Below are 27,885 nucleotides of genomic sequence, written 5' to 3' on the forward strand. Positions count from 1 at the left end.
ATGGCTGGTGTCTGGGGCCAGATTTGAATTCATGAAGATAAGTCTTCTTGACTCTAGACCCAGCACTCTATCCACTGTACCACCTAGCTGCCCATATGTGCATACATGTGTATGCATGTGTGTATATGTATGATTATATGCATAGATGTGTCTTACACATGCACATTCATGTATGAAATATATACACCTTCCATAAACATGTATATACATACTTGTATATGCCTATATGTGAATATATATACATAGTATATAAGATCTTATTTCCCTATGCTTTATATATAACCATTCAAAATAGATAATATACATTTCAAATACTCATGATGATACAGCCAGGAAACATAATATCTCCCTGGTTACAAGTATCTGTAGATTTGAGCATGTTTGATTAAATAGCCTTTATCTTTCCTTCGTTTTAAAAGGTGTCATCAAAATCATACTCCATTTCTCACTGAAAGGATGGAGATGATATCAGAGGAGGATAAGGTCTGAATCCCTTTGCCAGCAAGAGCTGCTTTGAGCTCTTGACCACAGGATGATCTGGATCAACATAGACCTAGCCCATTGCTAAGATGTTCTCCCCTCTTTGGTACCTTATCATCTAGTCTCCAACCCAGGAACTCTTGAGCCAGAAGGAAGCTGTCAAGACTGTAAATGTCTATTAAACGAGTCATTGGCCTCTTCTTAGAAAAGAAAACATCAAGATAGAAGAAAACTGCCAGGGACTCAGCCAGGGACAAGGAGATTTTCCCAGTGTCATGCTTGTGTCCACCATTATTGCCAGAGGAGGAGAAATGGATATAAATCTCCTCCTTGTGCAAATCCAAAGGAAAGAAAGCATTTGTAGGTGAGCAGGGCCCCAAAGAGAGACAATTAACATTTTTTCAAACTTGCTTTAGAAAGAGTTCCTGAAAACTGATTTCTAAAAGAACCTCTACTCCTACAAGAACAAAACTCATAAGCCTTTTAAACAGATTTATAATTGTTTACTGATAGGGGGTCACACTCTGCCTATTTGCCCTTCATTTGTCCCTTCACATAACCAAATAATGAGAAAATTTAATGTCCTGGTGACCACATGTGTGTGTATATACACACATGTGTATATGTATGTGTATGTATTTGTGTATATATTTATATGTATATGGCCAAAACCTGAAATGTAGTTGTGAATTATCAATATTAAATGTTCAACATTAAAAATGCAATTCTCTTGTTCTCCCCATCAAATGTACTGCAGTCTACTGCCACTCCCCCAAAAATCTGTTTTCTATGAACAAGATACCAGGAGCAACGAAAAGCTGTCCAAAACTGAATTTCTTTCAAAGAAAAAAAAATTGTAGGATAACAACAAATGACCATTCTTAAAGGTGACATTGTTACACTTATCCCTGAACATAAGTTGTAAACTCTGTATAAGATCAAAGTTGTTTCTTTGAACACTTGTCCTACAACTGTTTCTTCCTGATCTGTTGGTTTTCATTGTTTCAACATTACCATCTTATTTTCCTGCACACAACTCCTTCCTTGATTTCCGCTTTGATTTGCATTTAATGCTTCATACTCTCTTCACTGACCTTTATGCATAATTCTGAGCCTTCATGACCTGAGACTTTGCCATTATAGTCTTTCCTGTCCCAACTGGATTAGCCCTACCAGGACCATATCCATGTAACCTGAAGCAGCATCATGGAGGATTTAATACTGCTGTCCCAAATCATTCTCTTTCCCCCAGCTACAGGGTATCTGTTAGCAGCATCCTACATGACCCAGGACCAGTAGTTCTGTGCTGATCATGCCAAGTCTTTCTTGTCTGGCAGCTTTGCTTTCTGGGCTCCCCCCATCTTCAGAGTAGCCTGATGAGTTAGTCATTCAGCAAGCATTTATTCAATTCCTTCTGTGTTGCACACTGTGGTTAACAGCTGCAAATACAAAGACAAAATTAAAATAGTCCCTGCCCTTAAATAGCTTACAGTCTCTTGAGGAAAATATATCCATAAATAGGCTTGTACAAAACAAATATGGGGGCAGCTAGCTGGCGCAGTGGATAGAGCACCGGCCCTGGATTCAGGAGGACCTGAGTTCAAATCCGGCCTCAGACACTTAACACTTACTAAATATGTGACCCTGGGCGAGTCACTTAACCCCAATTGCCTCAACCACACAGAAACAAAAAACAAAAACAAAACAACAAATATGAAGTGATTGGCAGAGAGGGAAGCTAGAAGGATCAGAAAAAGCGTCATGTATAAGGCAGTGTTTGAGCTTCATCTTGAAGGAAACTAGAAATTCTAGGAGGGAGAGGTGAGTGGGAGAGTATTCCAGGAATGGTGAACAGGCAGTGCAGAGATAAGGAGTTGGAGTATTATGTATGTGGGACCATAAAAAGACCAGTAAAGAGGAATAATGTGTAATAAGCTGGAAAGAGGAAGAGGCCAGGTTGTAAAGAACTTTAAATGCTCTAGATGAGTTTCTGTTTGATCTAAGTGATAATAAGGAGCCACTGGAGATTATGAAATAAGGGAGTGATATCATCAGACCTGCACTTCAGGAAAATTACTTTGGAATTTTGTGTAGGATGGATTGCAATGGATTTGGGGGAGAGGGAAGCTTGGGATGATTATTGAACATTCAGTTCTGAATCTTTAATGAGCAGTTGATGATGCTGGACTGGAGCTCTGTAGAGAGATTAGGGATGGATATATTTAGATCTGGAAGTCATCCACTTAGAGACAGTAATTAAATCCATGAGAACTAATGAGGTCAAGTGAAAGTATAGGAGACAAGGCCCAGGACAGAGCCTTAAGATTCACTCATAGTTAGGCCACTATGATATAAATGAGTAACAGGAAACAGAAGGAGCTATGGTGGAGATAGGATGAGAACCAAGAGAGAGCAGTGTCACAAAAAACCCAGAGAGGAACTCTAATACTCCACCACCTATGATGTCCTTGGTCTTCTTTTTAAAAAAAAAAAAGGACAAGGGGGCGGCTAGGTGGCGCAGTGGATAAAGCACCAGCCCTGGATTCAGGAGTTCCTGAGTTCAAATCCAGCCTTAGACACTTGACACTTACTAGCTGTGTGACCTTGGGCAAGTCACTTAACCCCTATTGCCCCGCAAAAACAAAACAAAACAAAACAAAATTTAAAAAAGGACAAACAACAACCCTTTCATGCAGCTCAATGGCTCCACCAACTTGGACAGGGGAAGGGATCAGTAGTAGAGTTCATAAGTAGGTTCTAGATCCTGGTCCAGGATTTACTTTAGAATTAGCCTGTGCTGATTTGAATTGTTGGAACAGATACAAGATGAGTTAGCCTGAAAAAAGATGGTGGTGATCCTGATAGGCTTCATTAAACACTACTTCTAACTATGAATACAAGCCCCTTCCCTTGATAACTTAGCTTGGAGAAACTCATACAGCTTGGACTAAAGTTGGCATCAACCCATCAGTCTTGGCATGTTACCAAGGAAGCATACTTATTATTGCGTGATACCAGGGTACTACTTGGCCAGTTACACATCAAACAGTAAATGAGGATGAGGAGGGGGATAGTGGTGGGGAAGATGAGATGCAATGGTTATGAAATGAGGGGACTGCCGCCCAAGGCTAGCACTCTTAAGACCCCCAAATATAAAGGCTAACATAGTCCCTGTCTTCAGGAAGAGACTATACACATAAGAGTGTGGTGACCAGGGAAGGGTCCTGAAAATTACTGAGTTGAACTTGAGGAAAGCAGATTAACATACCTTATTTAGGAACAATTGAGTTAATTTTATCCAGGTTTCAGAACTTGGGGAGTGGGGTAGGAGACAAGGCAGTTGGAGAGATTGTCAGGAAGGTTCCTGAGAAGTAGGGAGGGAAGTGAAGCATGGCTGGGATCTTCCTGAGATAGTGGGCCAAGAGAGATAGTCATTCATCCAGGCAGTGGGGCCTCACCACAGCAGCTCTGGAGAGCAAAGTGGCAAGGCCATTCTCTAGGCTATTATAAAAATGGCCAGGCAGGCCAAGAAATATCAGACTCATTAACTATCAGAGCTCTTCCCTGGACTTGGTGGAATGCAAAGGACAAGTACCAAAGGAGAGACTCTGGGAACCTGTTTCTAAATGGAGTGGGTGGCTGGGTGGGTGGTTTTCCTTATATTATTGTCCCACCAGTTAGACCCTGACTTCGACAGTGGTTCCCTTGTGGTGGAGAATGCTGGCTCCTACTACTCAGTCATAACTCTTTCCCATAAAGAAAATGAAACAGCATCACATAATCATCAGACTTAAGGTTCATAGATATACTCACCTTGTTCAGTATAATAAAGTAGGTGTAAGGTGTTGGCTTAAGCTCTTTTTGGTCACCTTACTCCTTTGAACCTGACCTGGGCCTGTTTTCCTGCTTGTTTTTTGCTGTCCTCTGTGGCCACAATGTCCACAGATAACACTTCTTTTTTTTTTTTTTTTTTTTTTTTTTTTTTTTTTTTTTTTGCAGGGCAATGGGGGTTAAGTGACTTGCCCAGGGTCACACAGCTAGTTAAGTGTCAAGTGTCTGAGGCCGGATTTGAACTCAGGTACTCCTGAATCCAGGGCCGGTGCTTTATCCACTGCGCCACCTAGCCACCCCCAAAAAAGAACTACATTTTCATCTTTTTTTTGCAGGGCAATGAGGGTTAAGTGACTTGCCCAGGGTCACACAGCTAGTTAAGTGTCAAGTGTCTGAGGCTGGATTTGAACTCGGGTCCTCCTGAATCCAAGGCCAGTGCTTTATCCACTGTGCCACCTAGCTGCCCCTCACAGATAACACTTCTTGCCTCATTTTCCATTTCATTCTTGCTATTCCATTAAGTGACATTTTGCCCTGTCCAATTTACATTTTGCTTTAGGCCTCTCCCAAACTAAGACATCCTCTCTGTGGACTTTCCCAGCTCCAACTGGGTGGGATGTTATTTGTACAGTATGGATATGCCAGCAGTCAGCTAGCAATAATTCCTGCCTGTCACCAAAGGACTAATTGACATTTGTGAAAAGAAAACTAAATAAACAGTCATTGTTTGAGATGACAAACTAGATTGATTTTCAGTGTTGTCAAAATGTGTGCTGAGTGACTTGAAAAGGAGGCATCATATCAAGGACATTTATGTTCTTTGAAATTGACAGGAAAAATATTTTAACTTCAGATACTTCCTTTTTCTTCCTTGGGGCTCAAAAAGACCTCAACAAAGTTTCTGAATCTTGGTATATAGTCTCCCCTCATCTTTTTGTTTTTATAGATGGTAAATGCAAGCTAAATAGTGTTGAAATGTTATCTTTATATTTAAAAGAAAAAACTTATTCTGCATTGGATTATCTGTGCAGAAGCTTCAATGAAAATCAGGAGTCTGATTTGGAGTGATTTTTTCCAAGTTGTTTACTTTGAAAATATACCCCTTTGCTTTTTTTTTTTAATGAAATATAATTTTCAAGGGTGTGGATAAACATTAACATATGATAAGTGATGCCTGCTGCCTCAGCCAATATCTATACCCCTGGGAGTGTTGCGGCCCAGGCACAAATAAATGCTGTAACATGCTCAGAGGATTTGTGCATTGTGCATAATCTGGTGTGTATCATTCCATCTATAAGTGAATCATGAGGATTCCTTCACTCTCCCCCCTCTGCCTCTCCATCTCCCCAAAATTTACCAGACATTTAAAGATAAAACCATTAGAAATATCATGTCAAATAAAACAGTGGAGTTAGAAGCAAATTATTGAGGTTAGGTTACATTTTTCTGCAAAATAGATGCACTTTTCACTACTTAATGTTATCTTTTCCCAGACCCCACCTTTTTCATTGTCTCAATTTCATGGAAAATTAAATCTGTATCTCCAGTTTCAACCACACTCAAAGATAAAAAGGCTCATTGTGTAGTGTAATTGGTTATAATGATTGGGTATTTTGACTCATTTTATAAATGTCTTCATGACAGAAGTATTTCCAAGTGTTTTGAGGACTAAAATATTTTTGGTACACAGAAAACAGATGTAGCATTTTGCAGTGGCCTTAGTTTTAAAATAACTATGATTGACACACACACACACACACACACACACACACACACACACACACACACACACACTTGTCTTGCCCAACGAGACATGATAGTGCTTCTATTTGGTTGACAGCATTTCAGTTTTCACCTTTAGCATGTCTGATATATGTTCAGTTCCCAACCACTCAATCCCATTCACCTTGGGTATCATTGATGCCTACCTCATTGCTGTTCACCATATTTGGTCCTAAATGTCCCTCTGTTTACCTAAGAACCCTCTTCATCACCTCAGAGATGCTCACAATTGATATTTTTTCTTTAAAATATTATTCAAGATTTTTGTTTTATCACCTCGTTTACTTCCAAATATATATATATATATATCTCCAACCTCCATCTCTGCCTCTATCCAATATTGCAAAAAATGTAAAAAGAAAAAAAAATTGGTTAAACCAATCAACTACATCTGGCAACATATGCATTATTCTACCCCTTATAGCCCACTTTTACAGAGATGGGAGGGAGTTGCATTTTTCTCAAATCTAGCATTTATAGAGGACTTTAGGGTTTGCCAAGTGCTTTGTAAATATTACCTCATTTTATCCTAAAAACAACCCTTGGGAAGTTAGTGCTCTTATTATCCTCATTTAAAGATGTCAAAACCGAGGCATTCAGATTAAGTGTCACACAGCTAGTAATTATAGGAGGTAGAAGTTGAACTCATGTCTTCCTGATAACAGGGCCAATACTCTGTCTCCTGGGCCACCTAAGTGCCTATGTATTAAGATTAATTTTTTTAATGCTATTGCTTAGTGCATATTGATATAGCTCAGTTTCTTTTGTTATTGTACTTTCTGTTTACATTGCTGTACTCATGTTCATGTTGTTTTCCCAGTTCTACTTACTTAGATTTGCATCAGTTCATATATGTCCTCCCATGTTTCTATAAATTCTCCATATTCACAATTTTACAGTATAATTAATTACATTCATGTGCCACAGCTTGTGTAGCCATTCTCCAGTTGATGGGCTTCTGCTTTGTTTTCAACTCTTTGTTACCACTCACACACAAAAAAAATTCTACTTTGTGTGTGTGTGTGTGTGTATATAAATGTTTGTCTATGGGAGCTTTCTTTCTTTGACTTTTAGGATTATATGCCTAGCAGTAGGATCCCTGGGTAAAAGATTTGTTTTTTCGTATCCTCTGAACAACTAGCCTTTGGAAAATGTCTCTTAATCTTACATGTTTGTGTTCATTTCCACTATATCCTACATATCAAACCCTTATCAGAGAAATCTGATTCAAAGACTTCTTCCCCCAGTCTACAACTTCTCTTCTTAGCTAATGTTCTTTTTTTAAGTTAAAGAAATCCATATGCTTTTCAATGTAATGCTCTTAATTTTTCAGGAAGTGGATATATATATATATATATATATATATTTACACATGTTTTATGACTTATAAAGCTCCAAGTCCATGAACTAACACCATAAGAAATTGGTGATATATATTAAACCAGACCCTCTTTCATATTTTTAAAATATTTTTTATTGATGCCTTTTTAAAATTCAACTGCCTTTTTCCAGTATACCACCCTGAACCATAAGGACCTTTCATCATAACTTTGAAAAACAGTTTAACAAAACCAACCAAGACAATGACTAGATCTGGTGACATATGCCCATAGTCCCTGACCTTTCTATTGCAAGGAGGGGAAATATGTTTGATCAGATGGAACCAATTACATTTGATCTGGATTCAACTGCTTCTTAGTGTTATTTTTATTTATATTACTGTAGTCATTGTATATCTTATTCTCCAAATTCTTTTTGCTCTGTAGACATTCATGATTGAATTCTTCATGCTCATTTTTTTTTCTTATGTAGGTCCTTTTTTGTTTTTTTTTCCTTCTTGGACAGGCAATGAGGGTTAAGTGACTTGCCCAGGATCACTGTCTGGGGGTAGCTAGATGGTGCAGTGGATAGAGCACTGGCCCTGGATTCAGGAGGACCTGAGTTCAAATCTCAGACACTTAACACTTACTAGCTGTGTGACCCTGGGCAAGTCACTTAACCCCAATTGCCCTGCAAAAAAAAAAAAGTATTAAGTGTCTGAGATTTGAACTCAGGTCCTTCTGAATCTAGGGCCAGTGCTTTATCCACCGCACCATCTAGCTGCCCTCGTAGGTCCTTTATTTTTAATAAGACTCTTAATACCAGGCCAAGGAATCACTCTATTAAATGAATTACAATTGTTAGAGTCATAGAAAATAGTTCTATAAAAGGGATCAGAAACAATGGCTACAAGTGGATTGAGAGAAAGGTTTTTTGTTTGTTTTTTTTAAGCAGTATTCTTTATTAACAGAAATCAATTGTCAGGGCTGGCCCTAGGCAAAATTATAATTTGGGTCAGATTTGTCCCCCTGTTTTTGCATTCCTCATCTCCAGCCCCGAGAACTAGTACCTAGAAATTTTATAGAGCTTCTGAGCACCCCTTTCCAGGCAGAATATTAATGGAATATTTTATTCCATACATTTTACCCTGAACCCTACATTAAAACTTACCATTTCTGTTTAGGTCCATTCTTATTTTCAAGTTATAACTAGGTAATCTGATAAACTAATGCAGACATAATTTTGTTAATTACTGGTAAAAAAAAAAAAAGAGTGGCCCTTGTTTCTAGAAGAAACTGGAGTCATCAAAAGAACTTATCAAAGCATTGCTTAACTGTGATTTACAGAACACTACAGTTTTCAAAATTAGGAAAGTTCAAAGGAGAAGTGGAATAAAAGATATCATCAGGGAAACACATAAAGGGAGAAAAGATAATCTGGTCATTTTGTTGTTTGGCCTTCATGCTCAAAGAGGACCAATGATATCATGGGACGATGTCTTTGACTTGTGAGTGAATTGGATTTAAGTGAGACAGAGCTGCTCAAAGTTGTTAGCTTCACTCTCTCCTCTAGAGTCATCAAAGTCCAGTGGCAAAACAAAAGTCAAGATGATTAGCAATGTCCTGGGATGTAGTGGATGGCTTTGGCCTTTCTCAATTCAGGTCTTTCCCAGGCCTCAGTTTGTCTGTGGCCTATGGTTAAGGGCAAAGGATACAGGTTAATAGCCTGAATGCTCCACAAGTACTTTTCAATTTAGCCTCCAGCACATTGGGCTAACCCCCTGTGTCTGACCTATAGAAGGATATAGATGAATGTTGCATAGAATGAGCAAACATTGGGGCAGCTAGATGGCGCAGTGGATAAGGCACTGGCCCTGGATTCAGGAGTACCTGAGTTCAAATCCGGCCTCCGACACTTAACACTTACTAGCTGTGTGACCCTGGGCAAGTCACTTAACCCCAACTGCCTCACCAAAAAAAAAAAAAAAAAAAGAATGAGCAAACATGGATGGATTGTGATCTGCATCACTGATAGGAACATGCAGATTAATAAGTGCACAAATTCATTTGAGCATATTAGTAATATATTTTGTTTCAATTATTATATGATTGTGTTATGCTATATATCTTCTTGTGGTTCAATTTATTTTTCCTTTGTGAATTTATATGCTATGCCATGTGGAGAATAAAAGTTTAATATTGGCATTGTTTTGTTATCTATAGTTGCTTTAAGCATAATTTAATTTCTATATTTATATTGTAAATTTTTGGTTTTTCTTTATTTGATAGAATAATTGACAGCTTTAAAAAAAAATCACCTAACACATATTAATTTTGATCTAGCCTAATTTTTATCCTTTGTATGTTTTTTGCTTTCTATATATGTTTCTTGTAAACAGTAGTGTGGAGTTTTATTTTCCACTCCATCACTTTCTTTAGTTTTATTTTTTTTTTAATGGGGCAATGAGGGTTAAGTGACTTGCCCAGGGTCACACAGCTAGTAAGTGTCAAGTGTCTGAGGCCAGATATGAACTCAGGTCCTCCTGAATCCAGGGCCAGTGCTTTATCCACTGCGCCACCTAGCTGTCCCCAGTTTAGTTTTATTGCAGTATTTAAACCATTCACATTTAAAATTCTGAGAGTTAGGCTTGTATTTTCCTCCATTTGTATTTCTAGTTTTGTTTTGTTTTCCCCCTTAATTAGGATTTTCTCCATTCTTTTAAAGTCAGTATTTTGTACTTATGATTAGCTTTGTTTACTCTACTTTAGGGCAACCCTTCTTCCACAGGGTCTTTTCTCCCACTTTTAACCCTTCAGTTTTGTCAACCCCTTCTCTAGTTTTAGAGTTTTACTTACATCATACATTTCTTTGTTTTATTATCTTATTCTTTTCACATTTCCCCCTTAGTTTTCCCTCTCAAGCAAGTGGTTAATTCACATTTGCCTTTCCTCTTCTGCCTTTCAACTTCTTTTGTTTTTAGAGTTTTTCTTCGCCTTTTTTTTTTTTTTTTTTAGTGAGGCAATTGGGGTTAAGTGACTTGCCCAGGGTCACACAGCTAGTAAGTGTGTGTTAAGTGTCTGAGGCCGAATTTGAACTCAGGTCCTCCTGACTCCAGGGCCGGTGCTCTATCCACTGTGCCACCTAGCTGCCCCTTCTTTGCCTTTTTTAAAAAAGGATTTCTTTATCTTCCTCTTTTTATTAATTCTCTTTCCTTTCTGTCCATTCTGAACTGTTTCTTTGATTCATGTTTTATTCATAGCTTATTTTATTTATTTTGTACTTCTATGTGTTCCTTGCGGATTGAAAGCTTCTAAAACACCTACCTTAAATTTCCTCTTCTAATTTTTATTTCCATTATAGATCTTTCCATTACCCTCCCCCTCCCCCCATTTTTTGTACCTCACTCTTAGTATCAATTCAAAGGGGAATTAATGAAGATAGAAGTACTGTGGCATGATAAAAATTCCTCCATATCTCAAATAGTGTGGTCCAATTCTACTCTTAACCCTCCCCATGATTATTTTATTCCCATTTGTCATGAAGTCACCCTTCTGGGACTATGCTCTCTAACCCTTCTGGATGCCACTTGCCTCAGAAGTTCCAATTTTCCTGCTCTTGAGGCTCGATGTTGTCCATAGAGCATAAGTCTCTGAGGAAGAGTTCTCCCTCATGTACTATCTCCCTGCATAAGATCCTCATCTCCCATTACCAAATATACCACTTCACCCATGGCAGTTCTTTTCAATTGGACAAAGTCTCCTTATTAAATTGAGACTACCTCTTTTTTTCTCTCCCTCCTTTTGCCACCTCTCCCATTCTCCTGTAGCCTCCTTTTTTTTTTTTTTAGGCGGGGCAGTGAGGGTTAAGTGACTTGCCCAGGGTCACACAGCTAGGGTCAAGTGTCTGAGGCTGGATTTGAATTCAGGTCCTCCTGAATCCAGGGCTGGTGCTTTATCCACTGTGCCACCTAGTTGCCCCTTGTAGCCTCCTTTTTAAGAGACTACTTAGAATAATATGCCCACAGACCTGTATTCCACCTTCCCTTTTTCCTTTTAGGTATCCTCCTTTTCTGTAATTTAGTGTCATAAAATACAGTGATTCATTTATAGGAATGTTTGTGAAGCTGGGTCTGTGGTATTTCAAACTTACTCCTCCACTGTCACTTCTATATCTTTAAATTCAACTTTTAAAAAATGTATTCCCTTATGTTCTTTTAGGAAAAAAAAAATTTCTTAATAGTTCCTCTTTTTTTTTTTTTACCAAGTCATTTGATATCTTTTTTCTTTCTAGTTTCTTTTAATAGCCTCCAGAAATTGGATAATTTATTTCCTTATTTATTTTTATTGTTATTTGTATTTACCTCTTGTGTTGTTGTTTGAAGTGTTTGCATGTCAGTAATCTGCTTGTATCTTTGAGTTTCTTGTTTGTGCTTTTGCCACAATCTTCAAAGTTTTCTCATTTATTGAATGACTATCTTTTTTCACTGATAATTAGGGTCAGGTTTGCAGAGTGAATATGTCTTTTTAGGTTGCATCTTGAGCGTCTTGCTTGTCAGAATGTATTATTACCTTCCCTTCTAGTGGGTTCAGAATAATCTTATATTATTTGAATTTACTTTCTTTTATATTTTAACTTTTCTAACCTGGTTGCTTACAGAATTTGTTGTTTGTCATTCGAATTGTTAAATTTAACCATTACATACATATTTGAGGATTCAAAGCAATTCAATTCAGTAAATGTTTCTTAAAACACTTATGTCTGCTGCGTTCCAAGTACTGTGCATTCAAATAAAGAAAAGAGACAGTCCTTGCTTTCAAGAAGCTTACAGTCTGATGGGGGAAATTACACACAAAAGAAAGATGAAAAGGGAAGTGGGGAAAGGGAAGTAAGAAGTTGTGTTTTCCCTGAAGTCAAAGCCCAGAAGAGCAGCTGATGCAAAATGGAGTTACCAGGAAGGTTGTGAGTTCTCCTTTGAAGAGGAAGGCTTTGGGAAGGATTCAGTACTCTGTCCTCCAGTCAGAGGGGAGAGGCAACTGAGAATGAGTTGAGAAAGTACAAACTATCAAAACCTGAGTCATTCTTTTGTTTTTTTAATTAATTAATTAAAGTTTTCAACATTTGTTTAGATAAGATTTCCAATTTCTAATTTTTCTCCCCCCCTCCCCTAGACAGCAGGTAATCTGATATAGGTTTTATATATATATACACATACATACATATATACATACATACATACACACACATATGTATGTATGTGTGTATATGTATATATATAATAACATTAAACATATTTCTACATTAGTCATGTCATACGAAAAGAATCAGAGCAAAAAGGAAAAACCTCAAAAAAGAAAAACAACAGCACCAAAAACAAAAGAAATAGTATGGTCCGATTAGCGTCCATATTCCAGTTCCTTTTTTTTTTCTTTTTTTTTTTTTTCTGGATTTGGAGAGCCTTTTCCATCATGAGTCCTTTGGAACTTTCTTGTACGGTTGGATTGGTGAGAAGAATCTAGTCCTTCACAGTTAATCAGCACACAATGCTTCTGGTTCTGCTCATCTCACTCATCATCAGCCCACACAAGTCCAACCTGAGTCATTCTTAATGGTGATAAGCTTATCCCAGGAGGGTAGGGGTTGCTGGATTGAGGACGACATACTGTTTAGTGGAGTTGATGCCCAGCAGAGCAGCTGATAGAAAATGGAGTGCTTTCTGTTTTCAGAAATTCTTGGCAGTTTTCTTGTATTATTTCTTACTTATTGTGTTTAGGTCTTTCGAATTGTCATTATAATTCTGGGAGGCCTCTGATCCTTAGGTTTTCTCTGCATATCCTGTTTTCCAGACCAAGGTATTTTGCTCGTATAGAAATCACATTGGGGGCAGCTAGGTAGCACAGTGGATAAAGCAAGCACCAGCCCTGGATTCAAAAGGACCTGAGTTCAGGGGCAGCTAGGTGGCACAGTGGATAGAGCACTGGCCCTGGATTCAGGAGGACCTGAGTTCAAATCCAGCCTCAGACACTTAACATTTACTGGCTCTGTGACCCTGGGCAAGTCACTTAACCCCAATTGCCTCAGGGGGGAGGGGAAGACCCGAGTTCAAATCCGACTTCTGACACTTGACACTCACTAGCTATATGACCTTAGGCAAGTCACTTAACCCTCATTACCCTGAAGAAAAAAAAAAAGAAATCTTGTTTGTTCTTTTAACATTATTATAACATTTTGCTTCTTTCTTTCAGCTTATGTTTCGACTTTGGGGTATGTTTGTATTCCCAAATACAATTCTCTCTTCTTACTGGCTTCTTTGGAGACAGCCCTGTAGATTCAACTTTTCCTATTCTATAAATGATTTCTACCATGCATGCCATTCTGCCCATTTATTCCCTTCTAATGTCTCTCAATACTCTGATTTTTCTCTTGGTCCATCCTGCTATGGTTCCATGCTTTTTGGGGAACCCACTGTCTTTTTTATATTTCATCAGACAGGTGCTGATTCAGTTTCCATTGTCTTGAAATATTTGTTTTGAGAAGTTTGTAATCTTTTAGTTGTTTTGGTATTTATCTTCCCTTTTAATTCTAATATCTTCTCTCTTGACTTAGCTACGTGTGCTCTAGGTTTTTTAATTAAATTTTCTTCTCTGTATTACCCTGTCTTCCACTTTCTTAATCTTCCCCTTTGATAATGTGATTTATCCTCAAGGCTGGATCCCAATGCTAGTTTAGCCTCCCTCCTCCCACATTAAGGAATTTTCACCAACCTTGGCCCTGGTCCCAAGGAGATTCTGAAGAGACAGGACTGGTCCACACATATGGTTACATCAGGCTTCAAGTAAAGGGAACTGGAATCCATCAGAACCAGTCCTGCCCAAGTTTTCACCTTTCTTTACTCCTCTGGCTATCCTGAGTTATCTTCCACAGCTTTTTATAGTGTTGGGTGAGGGGGAGAGTAAAGTTTGTATTCCAGGCAGAGCCTTGGGAGTTCCCAAATTAGATGCTGCTCCAGATAGAAGGAAAGTCCCCCCTCCCCAATTCCTCTATGTGGCAGGGCACAGTCAGTGTTCACTACATGTTGTAACAGGATGATTAAAAAAGGGCAAGGGAGGGGAATATGCCAAAAGAGACTGCAGTAGCTGGGAAATCCCTGAGCAGTTTCCTAAGTACAAGACCATGGGTTGATTTGCGTGTCCTACTAGAGTATAAAAGCTCACAGGGATTGAGTGCTGAGTAAGAGCCTTAAAGTTTGGTGTTTTTCACTGCCCATTCATAAAATTGCTATCTATTTGGGCTTCTCACTTACTTGTCCTGTGGGTATAGCTGTAATTGCTCTACCTTTAGCATATAATTCCACTTTTGGAGGGGGGCAGTTTGAAAGTATCAACAACAGAAACCCCACAAAAAGAGAAATAGAACAAAGCACAGTTGTGTGGATAAGCACCCATTTTATTTCTGCTCAGCAAGATAGACATGCATGCGTGGGGGAATCTCAAGAGAGACACCACACACACACACACTCACTAACTCAGGAAAGGGAGATATTTAAACAGCAGGTTCATAATTTTTACAGGGTACAGTTAAGATTTATATTTTAATTTTCCTGGTAAAGAGATGCCATCTATGCTGATAACAACAACAAACACTTGGGTTCCTCATTCTATTCTCAGTCTGACAGTTCAAGCTTTGAACATAAACAGGAGGACAAAGGCAAGCAGAGAGTTTGTAGATGAGCTGATTTAAGCTCAGACTGCTTCAGAGGGTCCACTCCTGGCCACTGCAATGGATTGTTGGTATGTCCTCACACAGTGCTCTGGTTATCTGGGTAATTGGAGGGCTTAAGCAAGTTAGAGTATTCCTTTTTTTTTTCCCCTACAAGAGTTAATGGAGACTGGAGAAAATTCTAGTCATGTATCCAGGCAGAGCTTCTGTAGCCTTAGGAGTTCCCAAATTAGATGCTGCCCCAGGTAGAAGGAAAGTCCCCCCTCCCCAATTCCTCTAGGTGGCAGGGCACAGTCAGTGTTCTATGACCCCCCCCCCCCCCATTTCAATTTTATGCCTTTTCACTCTGCCTTCCAAGATAACATGCTTTTTGAGAGTTACCCCCTATAGATCATGCTTGTTGTCAGCTTAATCAAAGAACCTTGGGGATTTTTTATTTGATCCTAAATATGAATTTAAAGTTTGTTTATAAACATACAAAGATAACATCTTTTAAAGCCCTTCAAATAATCTGATTACAGCCTAACTTTCCATGCTTATTACACATTACTCCTTTATTTACATACTCTCCATTCCAGCCAAACTGGCATACTTGTTCCTGAACTTACTCAGCATTCCATCTGACCCCTTTATGCCTTTGTGGGGGTCTGTTCTCCATGCTAGAAATGCACTTCCCCTTCACCTCTGCATCTCAGAATTTTCAACTTCAATGTTCATTGCAGGTGCTACTTCCTGAGGAAAGGTATATGTATGATATATCACCACCTCTTCCCCCCAGTAGAATGTCAACTCCTTGAGGACAAAGAACTGTTTTTTAATTTCTCTTTGTGTCTGCTGTATGTAGCACAATACCTTACACAAATTAGGTACTTTTTATACATACTTTTTAGGTTGAGATGGATCAGATTAGGTTAGATGATTTCATGCTAACAAATCTGAAAGATGATATCTCTTAAATAGAGCATCATAGCAAGTTGTTGTTTTTTGGTTTTTGGGGTTTTTTTAGTGAGGCAATTGGGGTTAAGTGTCTTACCCAGGGTCACACAGCTAGTAATTGCTAAATGTCTGAGGCCGGATTTGAACTCAGGTACTCCTGACTCCAGGGCCGGTGCTCTATCCACTGTGCCATCTAGCTGCCCCCATAGCAAGTTTTAATACCAGAACATCTTCTTTGTTGTGATAGAGTAGCATTTTTCTACTATATAAATGGTACAGTTATGACACTGAGTCCTGCGTTTGGAGTAGCTTCAGGATTACAACACAGTTTCAATACTACAATTAATAGCAACACAGAATAATAGCCAAGTAAATGAAATCTCTGGCTTGTTTAGTTATTTACCTAACTTAGACTTTGAAATAGCTCAGAGCTATTTGAAAGAATAAAATGGGAGAGAGCACCTGTGTTCTCAAAGTTAAGACCTCCCTTTCACAAATGTACTGATTTTTTTGAGAGGGCGTGTATGTGTTTAGTGTGTGGGTGTGTATATATGTTTATTTAAGAGAGACACTGAGCTTCAAAAGAAAAATGTTTTGTAATCCAGAGTGTAATTTTAAATGGATATTACTCAATCCCACAATGAAATTAAAATAAACTAATATATAAACAGAGAACATGTGTTTGTGTGTGTGTACACACACACACACACACACACACACACACACACACACACACACACACACACTCTGGATCAACATTAATGCCAGGAGGTCCAGATCTTCCATTTGACTTTCAGTTAGGAAACCCTAACTGGCAGACACCAGGAAATGACCTTACTTAAGGACAATAACTTAACCCAGTCTAGATAGGCTATGATAGTAAAGGTACCTTCGTGGGAAGGAATGTCATTTTCAGGCAGATAATATTTTCCCAATTATTACATGTGATTGAAAATAGTTGGTAACTATCTTTAATAAACGTATGGGTAACCTAGCATTCTAAGTAAGGGAAAAAACTTCAAAGAGATGAGCCATATAATTGCCTTAGGCTTGGGAGTGACACAGATCTGGAATGAGAATACTGATCTCATAAAATTCACTTAAGAGTTTTACATACTGCCAGGCTGGTCTTTGTAGATAAAAATTGAAATCAGTCTGATCTCAGTTTGGCATGTATAACTACTTTAACTTATAAAATACTCTAAAGATTTTAGATTTTGATGACGTTATTGTTCTTATTGGTAGCCATAACGGAGGGAATTCTGTAACCCAGAGTGAATCTAGGCAGATTGTAGGATTTTTTCAGGTGCAACCAACTCGATTATCTGTGAAGAGGGACTCTCTTATTTATCTGTTTGTATCCCCTGTGCTTATAGCACAGTGACTTGCATACAATAAATGATTAATGGGTTTTTTTTTTTTATTCACTCATCTATGGTAATGAAAGATGAGGACATCAAGTTATTTCGCTTCAGGGCCTGTTTCCTCATATGTAAAGGGAGGATGCTAATACTTGCCCTGCCTACCTCTCTGGACTGCTATCTGGATTGTAAATCATTTATAAGACATACGCATAAATTGTGATGTGTGATCATACCATTGGAGACTAGCACATTTTGAGTCTTTGGTTTCCAAAATCTTTGCTTCCCCCATTGCTCATAAAGGAGTAGGTCAGGAGCTTGAGCCAGAAGTTACAGAGGTGCATTCCTGAGAGCAAAGAGCCAGATAATAGAGTAGCAAGAAGTGGAACCAGGTAGGCCCCATGGAGGCTCATGTCCCACAGTCCCAGGTGCAGTTACAGTTTGTCCTAGATAGTGCTGCTGCTGCTGCTGCTGCTGCTGCTCAGACTCCCGCTAATCCCATCCAAACGCCTTATCTTGCTTTACCTCAGCCTTCTTTTGGCCCCTGGAGTCTTACCACAGTCATAAAATGTTCTTCCTCCTTATTTCATCAGCCTCTTGGAATCAGTACCTCCCTTTAAAGTTCACATTCTGACAAGAGATCTTTCCAGAGTCCCTCGTTTATTGGGCTCACCTGTCAAAAAAGTTTTTTTTTTTACATCTTTGTATTTTGTGAATCAGCTAGGTGACACAGTGGAGAAAGTGTCCAGTCTGGAGTGAGGAAGATCTGAATTCAGATATGGCCTCAAACATTTACTAGCTGTGTGACCTTGGGCAAGTCACTTAACCCCGTTTGCCTCAGTTTATTCATCTATAAAATGAACTGGAGAAGGAAATGGAAAATCACTCCAGTATCTCTGCCAGGAAAACCCAAAATAGGATCATGGAGAGTTGAACATGACTGAAAAACAAAAATGTACTTTGTATGAAGAGGCAAAATGGGCATAGGAGATAGAGAGCCTTTCTCAGAGTAGAAAGACCCAGGTTCAAGTCCTCCCTCAGATACTTACTAGCTTTCTGATTCTAGGCACATATTGCAGTCTACATTGGTAGAAGGAGTTTCCCAACCCAAGTTCCCTATATGAGTAAAACCATAAGTTTTGTCTAATAGTTTGTATATATTCCTTTTTTTCCTTTTTCTTTTTTTTTTTGCAAGAATGAGGGTTAAGTGACTTGCCCAGGGTCACACAGCTGGTAAGTGTCAAATGTCTGAGGCCAGATTTGAACTCAGGTCCTCCTGAATCCAGGACTAGTGCTTTATCCACTGCACCACCTAGCTGCCTCCAGTTTGTATATATTCATGTGTACACCTTGTTTCCTTCAATAGAATGCAGTAAATCTCCTTGAGGGCAAAGACTAGGGAATGAGAGGGTTTGTTTCTGTCTTCCCAGTTCCATACATCGTACCTAGCTCTTAACAAATGCTTGTTGAATTGAATCTTGTATGTATAAGATATCAAATGCCTGTCTTTTGGAGAAGTTGCTCAGCAGTTGCAGCCCCTTTGCTGAAGATCCTCCCCTCCCAGTGGTAATTGGACTAATTCACTTATTTAAACTATTCTTTTTTGTTGTTGTTGTTGTTTTGTTTTTTTGTTTTAGTGAGGCAATTGGGGTTAAGTGACTTGCCTAGGGCCACACAGCTAGTACATGTTAAGTGTCTGAAGTCGGATTTGAACTCAGGTACTCCTGACTCCAGGGCCGGTGCTCTATCCACTGCACCACCTAGCTGCCCCTTAGTTAAATTATTCTAAGTCTGAAGTTCAAGGACAATAAGGATGGTGATGAAAAAGGGGCTTTCTTTAAGGTTTTTTTCTTGAATATCTTTAAAATAGGATCAATTACTATTTCCAACATAGTTGCAATCAGAATCTGCATTCTTCTTTTTATACTGAAACTTACCTCCTTTAACCTTCCAAAGTTGCCCCCTTTTTTCTGGTATCCTAGTGCTTGGTGAACAAATCTCTTGAGTTGTCTGCCCCCTTCATGATTTTATCAATTTAGATCCTATTACTTGTCAGCTGTCTTTTTTCCTCCCAAACTTAAGAGGCCTAATTATTTTAGCTTGTTTTCATCCTGGAGCCATTCTAGCCTCTTGATCATATAGTTTAGTTCTGGCATTTTTCCAGCTCCATTAAGTTGTGACAACCAGAACTTCACATCATGTTACAGCTACCAGAAATACCTTGGTTTTGGATAAGGGTATGGTTATGCTTTCTGTTTTGTTTATAGTATCAGAATTCTATTTCATTGAATAAAACAGCAGTATAGATCTACCTTGCTAAGTGTAAGGGGCTAAAATTCTAGCTATACTGTCTAAAATATCTAATGAGTGGTCGCCATTAAATTAGAAGCTTTAGCAAGAGTTTAGACTTTTAAGCATTTATTATGGAGAATAATAATTTGATGAAGAGAGACAAAAAGGCCTAGACTCGGCTGTCTATCTCCGGGAGCTTGCATCTCCTGCTCCACTCTCCAAGAGATTCCTGATGAAAGAGAGAGAACCACACCTCCTTCATCCCACAAGCCTCCTGTGAAACTGGGAACATCCCATCCACTTGCACACAAAGCTCCAAGCTAATTGACTGGTAGCTTTGATAGACAGTACCCATGAGCAAATGTCACTTCCTGATGCCAAGGAAAAGCTGCATGGCTTGCCCTCAGACTCCTCCTCCTCATGGCAGAGCTTTCCTACAGTAACTCTCCAGCAGGTGGTGTCACTCCAATCGTTACATAAGTGTTGTAACTTCTACTTACCCAGTAAGAGACCTTAGAGATCACCTAATCTAACAGGTGGCTATCTCAGACCCTCCTTTTCCCCCTGTCCCCAATAAAAAAGTTGTCAATTCATCCTTGAACACTTCTGAGTGATAGGGAATGTACTGCTTAACAGATAGTCCATTCCATTGTGGGATAGTTGTAAAGATAACCTCCTTACAGATAAGCAAAGAATGGCTAGGTCTACCTTTGGAGTCAAAGAGAATAAATCTAATTCTTCCTCCACTTTGGCAGTTCTTTGAATATTTGAAGATAGCCATCATCTCCCATTGACTTCTCATCTTTAAACTAAATATCCCCTATTTTTTCCACTACTGATATGCTAGAGATGTTATCTACCAATACACAGAGGAAGCTGCATTTCATTCCGTAGTCATCTTAAGGTATCATCTTAATACAGTTCTGAATATCATGCCCATACAAATGGGTAATGAACATCTTTGGTGATGATGACACTACCCTTGACACTGGCTCATGATAGGCAAATTGAGCGACTAAATGAGTGAATAAAAGCAGAGAAATGTTCTTGATCTTTAAATTTATCATTTCAACTCAGCTTAATAGACACTTATTTAATACCAACTATGTGTAAGGCACACCTTTATATGAGGTGTCCCAAAAGTCTTAGTGCAGTTTTAAGCTATTAAAGCTTTATTAATGAATTTACTTAACAAATTTAAAATGAATTTATTTAACCCTTTTGGCATAAGTTTGAATATACAACTGAGGCAGTTGGAGTATGGCCCTGAATGAATCTCTAGAGCCTTAGGTAGTTTAGACCTCGTTTTGATCCTGCGTTTCACCAGATTTAATATAAAATCTTTAATAGAATTTAACTCTTTTAATATGAAGCTTTAATAGTAAAGCTTTAATAGCTTAAAACTGCATTAAAACTTTTGGGACATCCTGTATAATGTTTTCCTCATAACAACTTGTCAGGGTTAGTACTAGTGTTACTCTTCTTACTTTACAGATACGGAAACTAAAGCCCAAAAGTGATTTGTTGCTGTTAAACAACTAGTCACATATTGGAACTAGAATTTGGACTTGAACCAGTCTTTTCTTTCCAGGTTTCCTACTATAGCATCCATAAAGCTTTTAAAGTCAGTTTTCTCTTCTTATAAGCTCTTTAAAGCAAGGAATTTTGGTTGTTTTTGTTTTTTGTTCTGTTTTACCCTTTATATCGTTAGCACCCCATCCAGTATCTAGTAAGCTGCTTATTAGTCCTTACTTATTTGAATTGTCTCTGCTTTCATTATAGTTATTAGTATGATACCAGTGTTTACCTGAGCAGAGGTCACTGATCTGATTGAACCACTTCCATTTGGTTACCCAGGCAGAGTTCACTGTTAAATTTAGGACTTGAAATGGTGCTAGTTAAGGTATCAAAACAATTCCCTTTCTTCTGGAGAAGACCTGAAGCTATCTTATTTACTTAATTTTTTTCCTTTTAACCAAGTAGCAAATCAGTGGATAACATATTAATTTCCTAATTTTTCTAATCATAATAATATAGAAAGCTCTCTCTCACCTCAAGAACTGGTAAAACCTGGGGATAAGTCATAGTCAATATCAGGATCCAAGCAAGGAAGGTCTTACATACCTAAGATTCTAGAGATTGGTTCAGAGCCATACATATGACAGCTACCAAACACTGTGCCTCAGTTCTATATCCAAACCCGTACTCAAAAGGGTTAAATAAATTCATATTTACAAATGTGTTGCCACCTAAATGTGAGCCTTGTGAGAATATATACTGCAGAATTGCAGAGGGTAAAAGTAAAAGCCACAAGAAATGTGTTACCTCTATGGTTTACCTCATTCCTGAGTTGGAGAGAATATTTTCCTTGTGATAGCGCTGAAGTATGCATAGTTAGAAGACCCTTGAACATGTAAGGACTTCTGTAAGTGAAGCATTAGCAGAGATACCTGGAGGGCACTCAGAAAACATCTTAAGTACACATCTATTAGCTGCCAACCTTCAAGTTGAAGCCATAGCAAGAACCCTGCAGCAACAGCTTTGTTGAGCTCCTGCCGTCTGCCTGGCTCTGTACTGTGTCATCCAGGACACCCTCAACTCATGTTTTTCCAAAAGTACCCATCTGAATGTTGTCCTATTCCACATAGTTCTTGTTAATATTAGATCACACTCCTTTTCAACAAAGGCTTTTTCCTTTGTCTCCATCCTTCATGGCCAGTAGATATTGCTTTGTTGGCTACTTACAGAATGAACTCTGTAACACTGATTTAATTGGGAAGGTGCACTGGCATGAATGATGGTGATTTAAACAGTGTTTTATGACATACATAAAGAGAACTTTAAGAAGAGAATGAGAAAGTGCATGTGGCATTGGAAACCAGCTTGACACATTGAGGATCAGTTGATTCCCCAATTTAAAACAACAAAACAAAACAAAATAAAACTTCCTGAAAAGTGATTTGTCTTCCAAGGGGTCAAGTTCTTATATTCCCTTTTCTGTAACTTAATCTCTACTTTAGGTTGACAGACATTGCAAAGAAAGAGATGCCATATGGTATAGGTTGGAAAACCTACAGAAAGGCTTAAAATTCTTTGAATATAATCAATTGTTTTGGTCTTCCCTTGAACACTTGTCCTGGCCCCTCAGGGTTAGGAAAATTGGCATAATTTGAACAAAGTGTCCAGATTATAAAATGCGAATTCACAAAAACTTTTGATTAGTCCACTTACCACTGAGGTTAAATGTGGAGGAAAATGGAGGAAATCCTCTGTCTTCCCACTCCCTTGCTATTTATACTGTTCATTTCCCTGTATTAGGTAAATAAATAACCATCCTCATTTGTTATGGTATTTCCTTCTTTTGAGTTAGTATTTCAAGATAAGCATAGTATAGTTTTGCCTTTCTGTGTACATGCTATTAATAGTTTCTACATGTTTGCAAAGTAATTTTCTTCAGGTCTCTGGATTAAGGGTAGAGGGAGTTTCTTCCTATTTTTAATGATTTCCACAGTTGTGTCTTTTTTAAGCTCCATTCACTATGAAATCCGACATCTGCATAATTTCTGAATTTTTCTTCCAGAACAGAGTCTTTAGCCCATATTTAATAAATTTCCAAAGCCAAAAAGAACATTGTTAACAATTAAAAATCAGGGCCTACAACTCCTTTTGACCATGCTCCCACGTAAAAACCAACTTTGTTTTTCATATTTTTAATAGTCTGTAAGCATTGAGCTTTTCTTTTAATTCATGTACTGTCTTTAATTCACCAATTTCATGTTGATACTTGCAGAGCACATTTAAATCTAATTAAACTCAGAATACTGTAAGAATAGAGCAAAGACATTCTCCCAATTGCCTCAAGTCTTTTTTTTTTTTTTGTGGGGCAATGGGGGTTAAGTGACTTGCCCAGGGTCACACAGCTAGTAAGTGTCAAGTGTCTGAGGCCGGATTTGAACTCAGGTACTCCTGAATCCAGGGCTGGCGCTTTATCCACTGCGCCACCCAGCTGCCCCTTGGCACAAGTCTTGATGCCTTTTCTTGCTGGTTTGTTGTTGTTGTTGTTGTTGTTTGAACCATCATCTTCAACTACTATATTACATGCAGGATCACCTCTAACTGAACTGAGCAAGTTGGCTTTGGCCAGACTTTATTAAAAGGAGACAACAAAAGTATTTTTCTTTCATTGTGCCTACTATTATTATCATTCTTTGAGAAAAAGAAATGGTTTGAAGACATGTAAACTGGAGAAGGAGGTGTCTTAGGTGTGTCTGTGGAAGAGGGTAGGGTAAGGTCATATTTATATTGGTGGTTTGGTGAGCTGAAAAGGAGCCACTTCAAAGAAACACTAGGGTTATACTTAACAGTAAGGGTTAGCTCTGAATGAACTAGATTTAACTTATGAGAATTCCTGTAACTAGTCATTTCACCATAAAAATATTTCAGATATTAAAAGGAAGAAAAATGGGCCAACAAATTTATGTATCTTGTTATAGTACAACAGCTAAAGATAACTTATACCCTCATGCCCCCATTATGTTTTGTACAGAAAACATGTTTTTCTCTGTAAAAAGTATAATGTGCTATCTACCAATAACCGAAGCATTAAATTCCAGTCTTCTGACTTAATAGTCAGACTAAGTTTACCTGGTTGCGTATTGAATGGGTATATGTTAATTTACTATTTGTGCATTTATTTATTTTAATGAGAAAGCATTAAGTCATCAATGACAGCTGGTCTAGCATGGCTGGGATAGCAAATTTGCTTCCTTAGAACTTATTTGTACTGCAAGGAAATGGAATTCTAAATGTTAGTGTCCAGAATGAGTTTTCCAGTCAAGCTAGAGCCTAGATCAAAAGCAAGATGTTTGGAAAGCTCTAAAATCCAAATGGGATGGATGGTCTGCCTCAGGAGGTAGTGGGTTCCCTCACTTTTGAGGTCCTTTAACAAAAATGAGGTAAACGTTTTCATTAAAGTATTTTTCACATTTACTTAAAATTCTTATAAAATTTTGAGTACATGTTAGAGGAGCGAGTGGTAGGGTTTTTTTCCATAACAGTGTTGGATGCTCTATTATCCCATGAAGTCTAATACTAGTAAGAATGTTGTTTAAACCCTGAAGTATTCTTGGCCTTCTGGAATTTGGGGTGTGGCAACAAGGTTGGTTTCTTGATTCATTCTCTAAGGAATGAATGGAGTAAAATTAGAGAGAAAACAACACTCATCTTTTGTGAAGAAGCTTCCCTCCATCCACCCCCAATCAGTAAAATCTTTTCCCCATTCACACCTCACACAGCACTTTTTTTTTGAATCTCTCTCCTGTACTTATCATGAGTATCAAATAAAATATTTATAAAGAGCTTAGCACACTGCCTGGCACATGTTAGGTACTATTTAAAAGCTTAGTTCCCTTCTCTTTCTAGGTATTACTACGTATGGAAGCTAGCTATCTGTTTCCTCCCTATAGTCTAAGGTTCATGAGGGCAGGGAATGTGGCTTACTTGAATTTTGTATCTTTCCTATCACATAGCAAGATCCTAGCAAAAGATAATTATGGACTTTATTTAATTGAATTATTATTGGTGAATTGCAACCTAGAAGAAAGAAACTAATGATCCTGATATAACTTTTTAATGGAAGAATCAACGCTTAAATTCTGATAGGTATGAAATGTCATAAACTACGAATCCCAAACCTTGGCAAAATTAGTTGAAAAATCTACCAAATCTGTCTCCAAGTATATAGTAATTTCAGCACAGTACAATATTTCCAAATATAATAGTAATATCAGTAGAATACCAAGTTTGGGCCTTAGAGTATTCTTGCCAAAAATGCCAATCCAAATGTCAAAGTGAAAACCAAAAATAAAAGAAAAAGTAGTTGATAACCTTTCTGTATTCAAAGCAGATGGTGGTAGGGCAGCTAGGTGGCACAGTGGATAGAGCACCGGCCCTGGATTCAGGAGGACCTGAGTTCAAATCCGACCTCAGACACTTAACACTTACTAGCTGTGTGACCCTGGGCAAGTCACTTATCCCCAATTGCTTCACCAAAACAAATAAACAAACAAACAAAGCAGATGGTGGTGCATCTAATAGAGGGCTGGGCCTAGAGTCATGAAATCTTGAGTTCAAATATGGCTCCAGCTGCTTACTAGCTATGTGACCCTGGGCATCATTTTACCTCTGCCTCATTTTCCTCAAAATGTAAAATGGTGATTATAATAGTACCTACCTCACAGGGTTGGTGTGAGGATAAATGAGATAATATTTGTAAAAAGTGCTGAGCACATTGCCTAACACATAGTAGGCATCATATTAATGCTTATTCTCTTCCTTTTGCCCTTCTCCTTTAAAAAGTCTGGACAGTCTCTAAATTTAATCTGATATAATTTTTGTTAATATAATTTAGTTCCTAAAAATTTCATGATATTTTAACATAAATATATAAAAATATAGATTACCTAGTGAACATTTTCTCTTTCGTTTGCAGGTATGCTTCAGAAGTGTCCCTCCATTGAAGATTTTGTTGGTGCTCTTGTTTCAGACTTGGATATGGACTTTGAAACATATTTTATGGACTCTTGAACAATGTGGAAATGCCCAATTTACTTTCATACAAAATCATGTGCTTTAATGACTACATTGGAGATGGCATAGCTGTAAGAACTTGTTTCTTATTTTCAGTGTTCACTTATATTGCATAACAACTTCTGTAAACCCTTGCTAGAACTTGGAATAAATAATTTGTCCTATAATGAATAATGACACTGGCTTTCATCTTAATTAGAAAATTTCACAGACATACAGAAATATTAGTTTGTTTGAAGCCACTACTACATTATAAGAATAAATACAAATAATCTTTAAGCATGCAGCTGTTAAATTTAAGATGTGGGCATTTCCTTAGGCATATGTCTTTAGTACAATAGTGCTGTCCCATTGATCTTTAATTGTTTAAATTGGTGAGCTTAATTAATAACAAAACTTTTTAAATAGTGACTTAGACACAATTTAGTTCTCTGGAAGGATTACACATGCAATTTTCATAAAAGTTGACTAATCCATTGCACCATACATCTAAGAAGCACTCTTGAAAGTTCATTAATCACACAGCAACAAAGAAAATGAGTTGTGGTTTTAAAATCAAATGGAATGCTTTTTTTTTTTTGGTAATTTGGGTACATTAACTTAAGATTTGTATTTTCAAATATGTTAAAGAATGAACCAAGTCAGGAGGGTAACTTTAATACATAATTTCCTGTTGTTTATGTTAATAATTATCTTTTAATTATTGGTTCTCTTGGCTTTGAGAGGGCTCTGTAAATGAGCAGATGTTCAAAGAATAGAGTGTAGAATATGACTTCAATTTATTGTTTTAAAGTTGTAAAGTAGTTTATGCTGAAATTCAAAATTAAAGTACATTCTTGACAACTCAGAAGCTCACAGAAAGATTTTTCTTTTTTCTTTTTTTTTTTTTTTTGCGGGGCAATGGGGGTTAAGTGACTTGCCCAGGGTCACACAGCTAGTAAGTGTCAAGTGTCTGAGGCCAGATTTGAACTCAGGTACTCCTGAATCCAGGGCTGGTGCTCTAACCACTGCTCCACCTAGCTGCCCCCAAGATTTTTCAATGTAGACTTGAAGGAAGTGTAACAGTAATAATAAATATCATTTATATAGTGCTCTAGGACTTGCAAAGTGACATATTATTTCTTAAACCTCACAGCAACCTGGGAAAGTAAGTGCTATTATTATCTCCATTTTATACATGAGAAAACTGAAACAGAAGTGGTAACCTGTCCTGCAATGAGGCCATATTTGAACTCGGGTCTTTTCGACTCCAGGTCCAGGGCTCTATCTACTATGCCACCTAGCTGCCATTTAAGAAGGTCACTAAAAGTGCAAACAATGTGGATGTACACATGTGAAGATGCCACAGATGTTATATTAAGTCTTAATTAAACAGGAAGTGAGACTGACAAGATAACCTTTTATATCCTCTCACAAAATCAGTCTTAGAGTGAGCAAGCATCTCAGAGATCATCTAATCCAACCTATACATGATTTAGAAAGCTGTCTGCTATGGTTTTTTTGTTTGTTTTTTGTGGGGCAGTGAGGGTTGTGACTTGTTCAGGGTCATACAGCTAGTAAGTGTCAAGTGTCTGAGGCT

At 38.0% G+C, this 27,885-nt stretch overlaps 1 protein-coding gene across 1 annotated transcript in view; it reads left to right on the plus strand.

The window, feature by feature from the left end:
- Positions 1-27,170, plus strand: part of LOC122747808 (mitochondrial intermediate peptidase) — a 181,888-nt gene extending 154,718 nt beyond the window's left edge. The window contains 1 exon segment of the mRNA XM_043993633.1: positions 26,209-27,170. Within this exon segment, the coding sequence (XP_043849568.1) occupies positions 26,209-26,303 (95 nt within the window). The 3' untranslated portion in view covers positions 26,304-27,170.
- Positions 27,171-27,885: the final 715 nt, after the last annotated feature.

Source organism: Dromiciops gliroides, chromosome 3 (genome assembly GCF_019393635.1).
Source record: "Dromiciops gliroides isolate mDroGli1 chromosome 3, mDroGli1.pri, whole genome shotgun sequence".
In the NCBI taxonomy this organism is placed as follows: domain Eukaryota; kingdom Metazoa; phylum Chordata; class Mammalia; order Microbiotheria; family Microbiotheriidae; genus Dromiciops; species Dromiciops gliroides.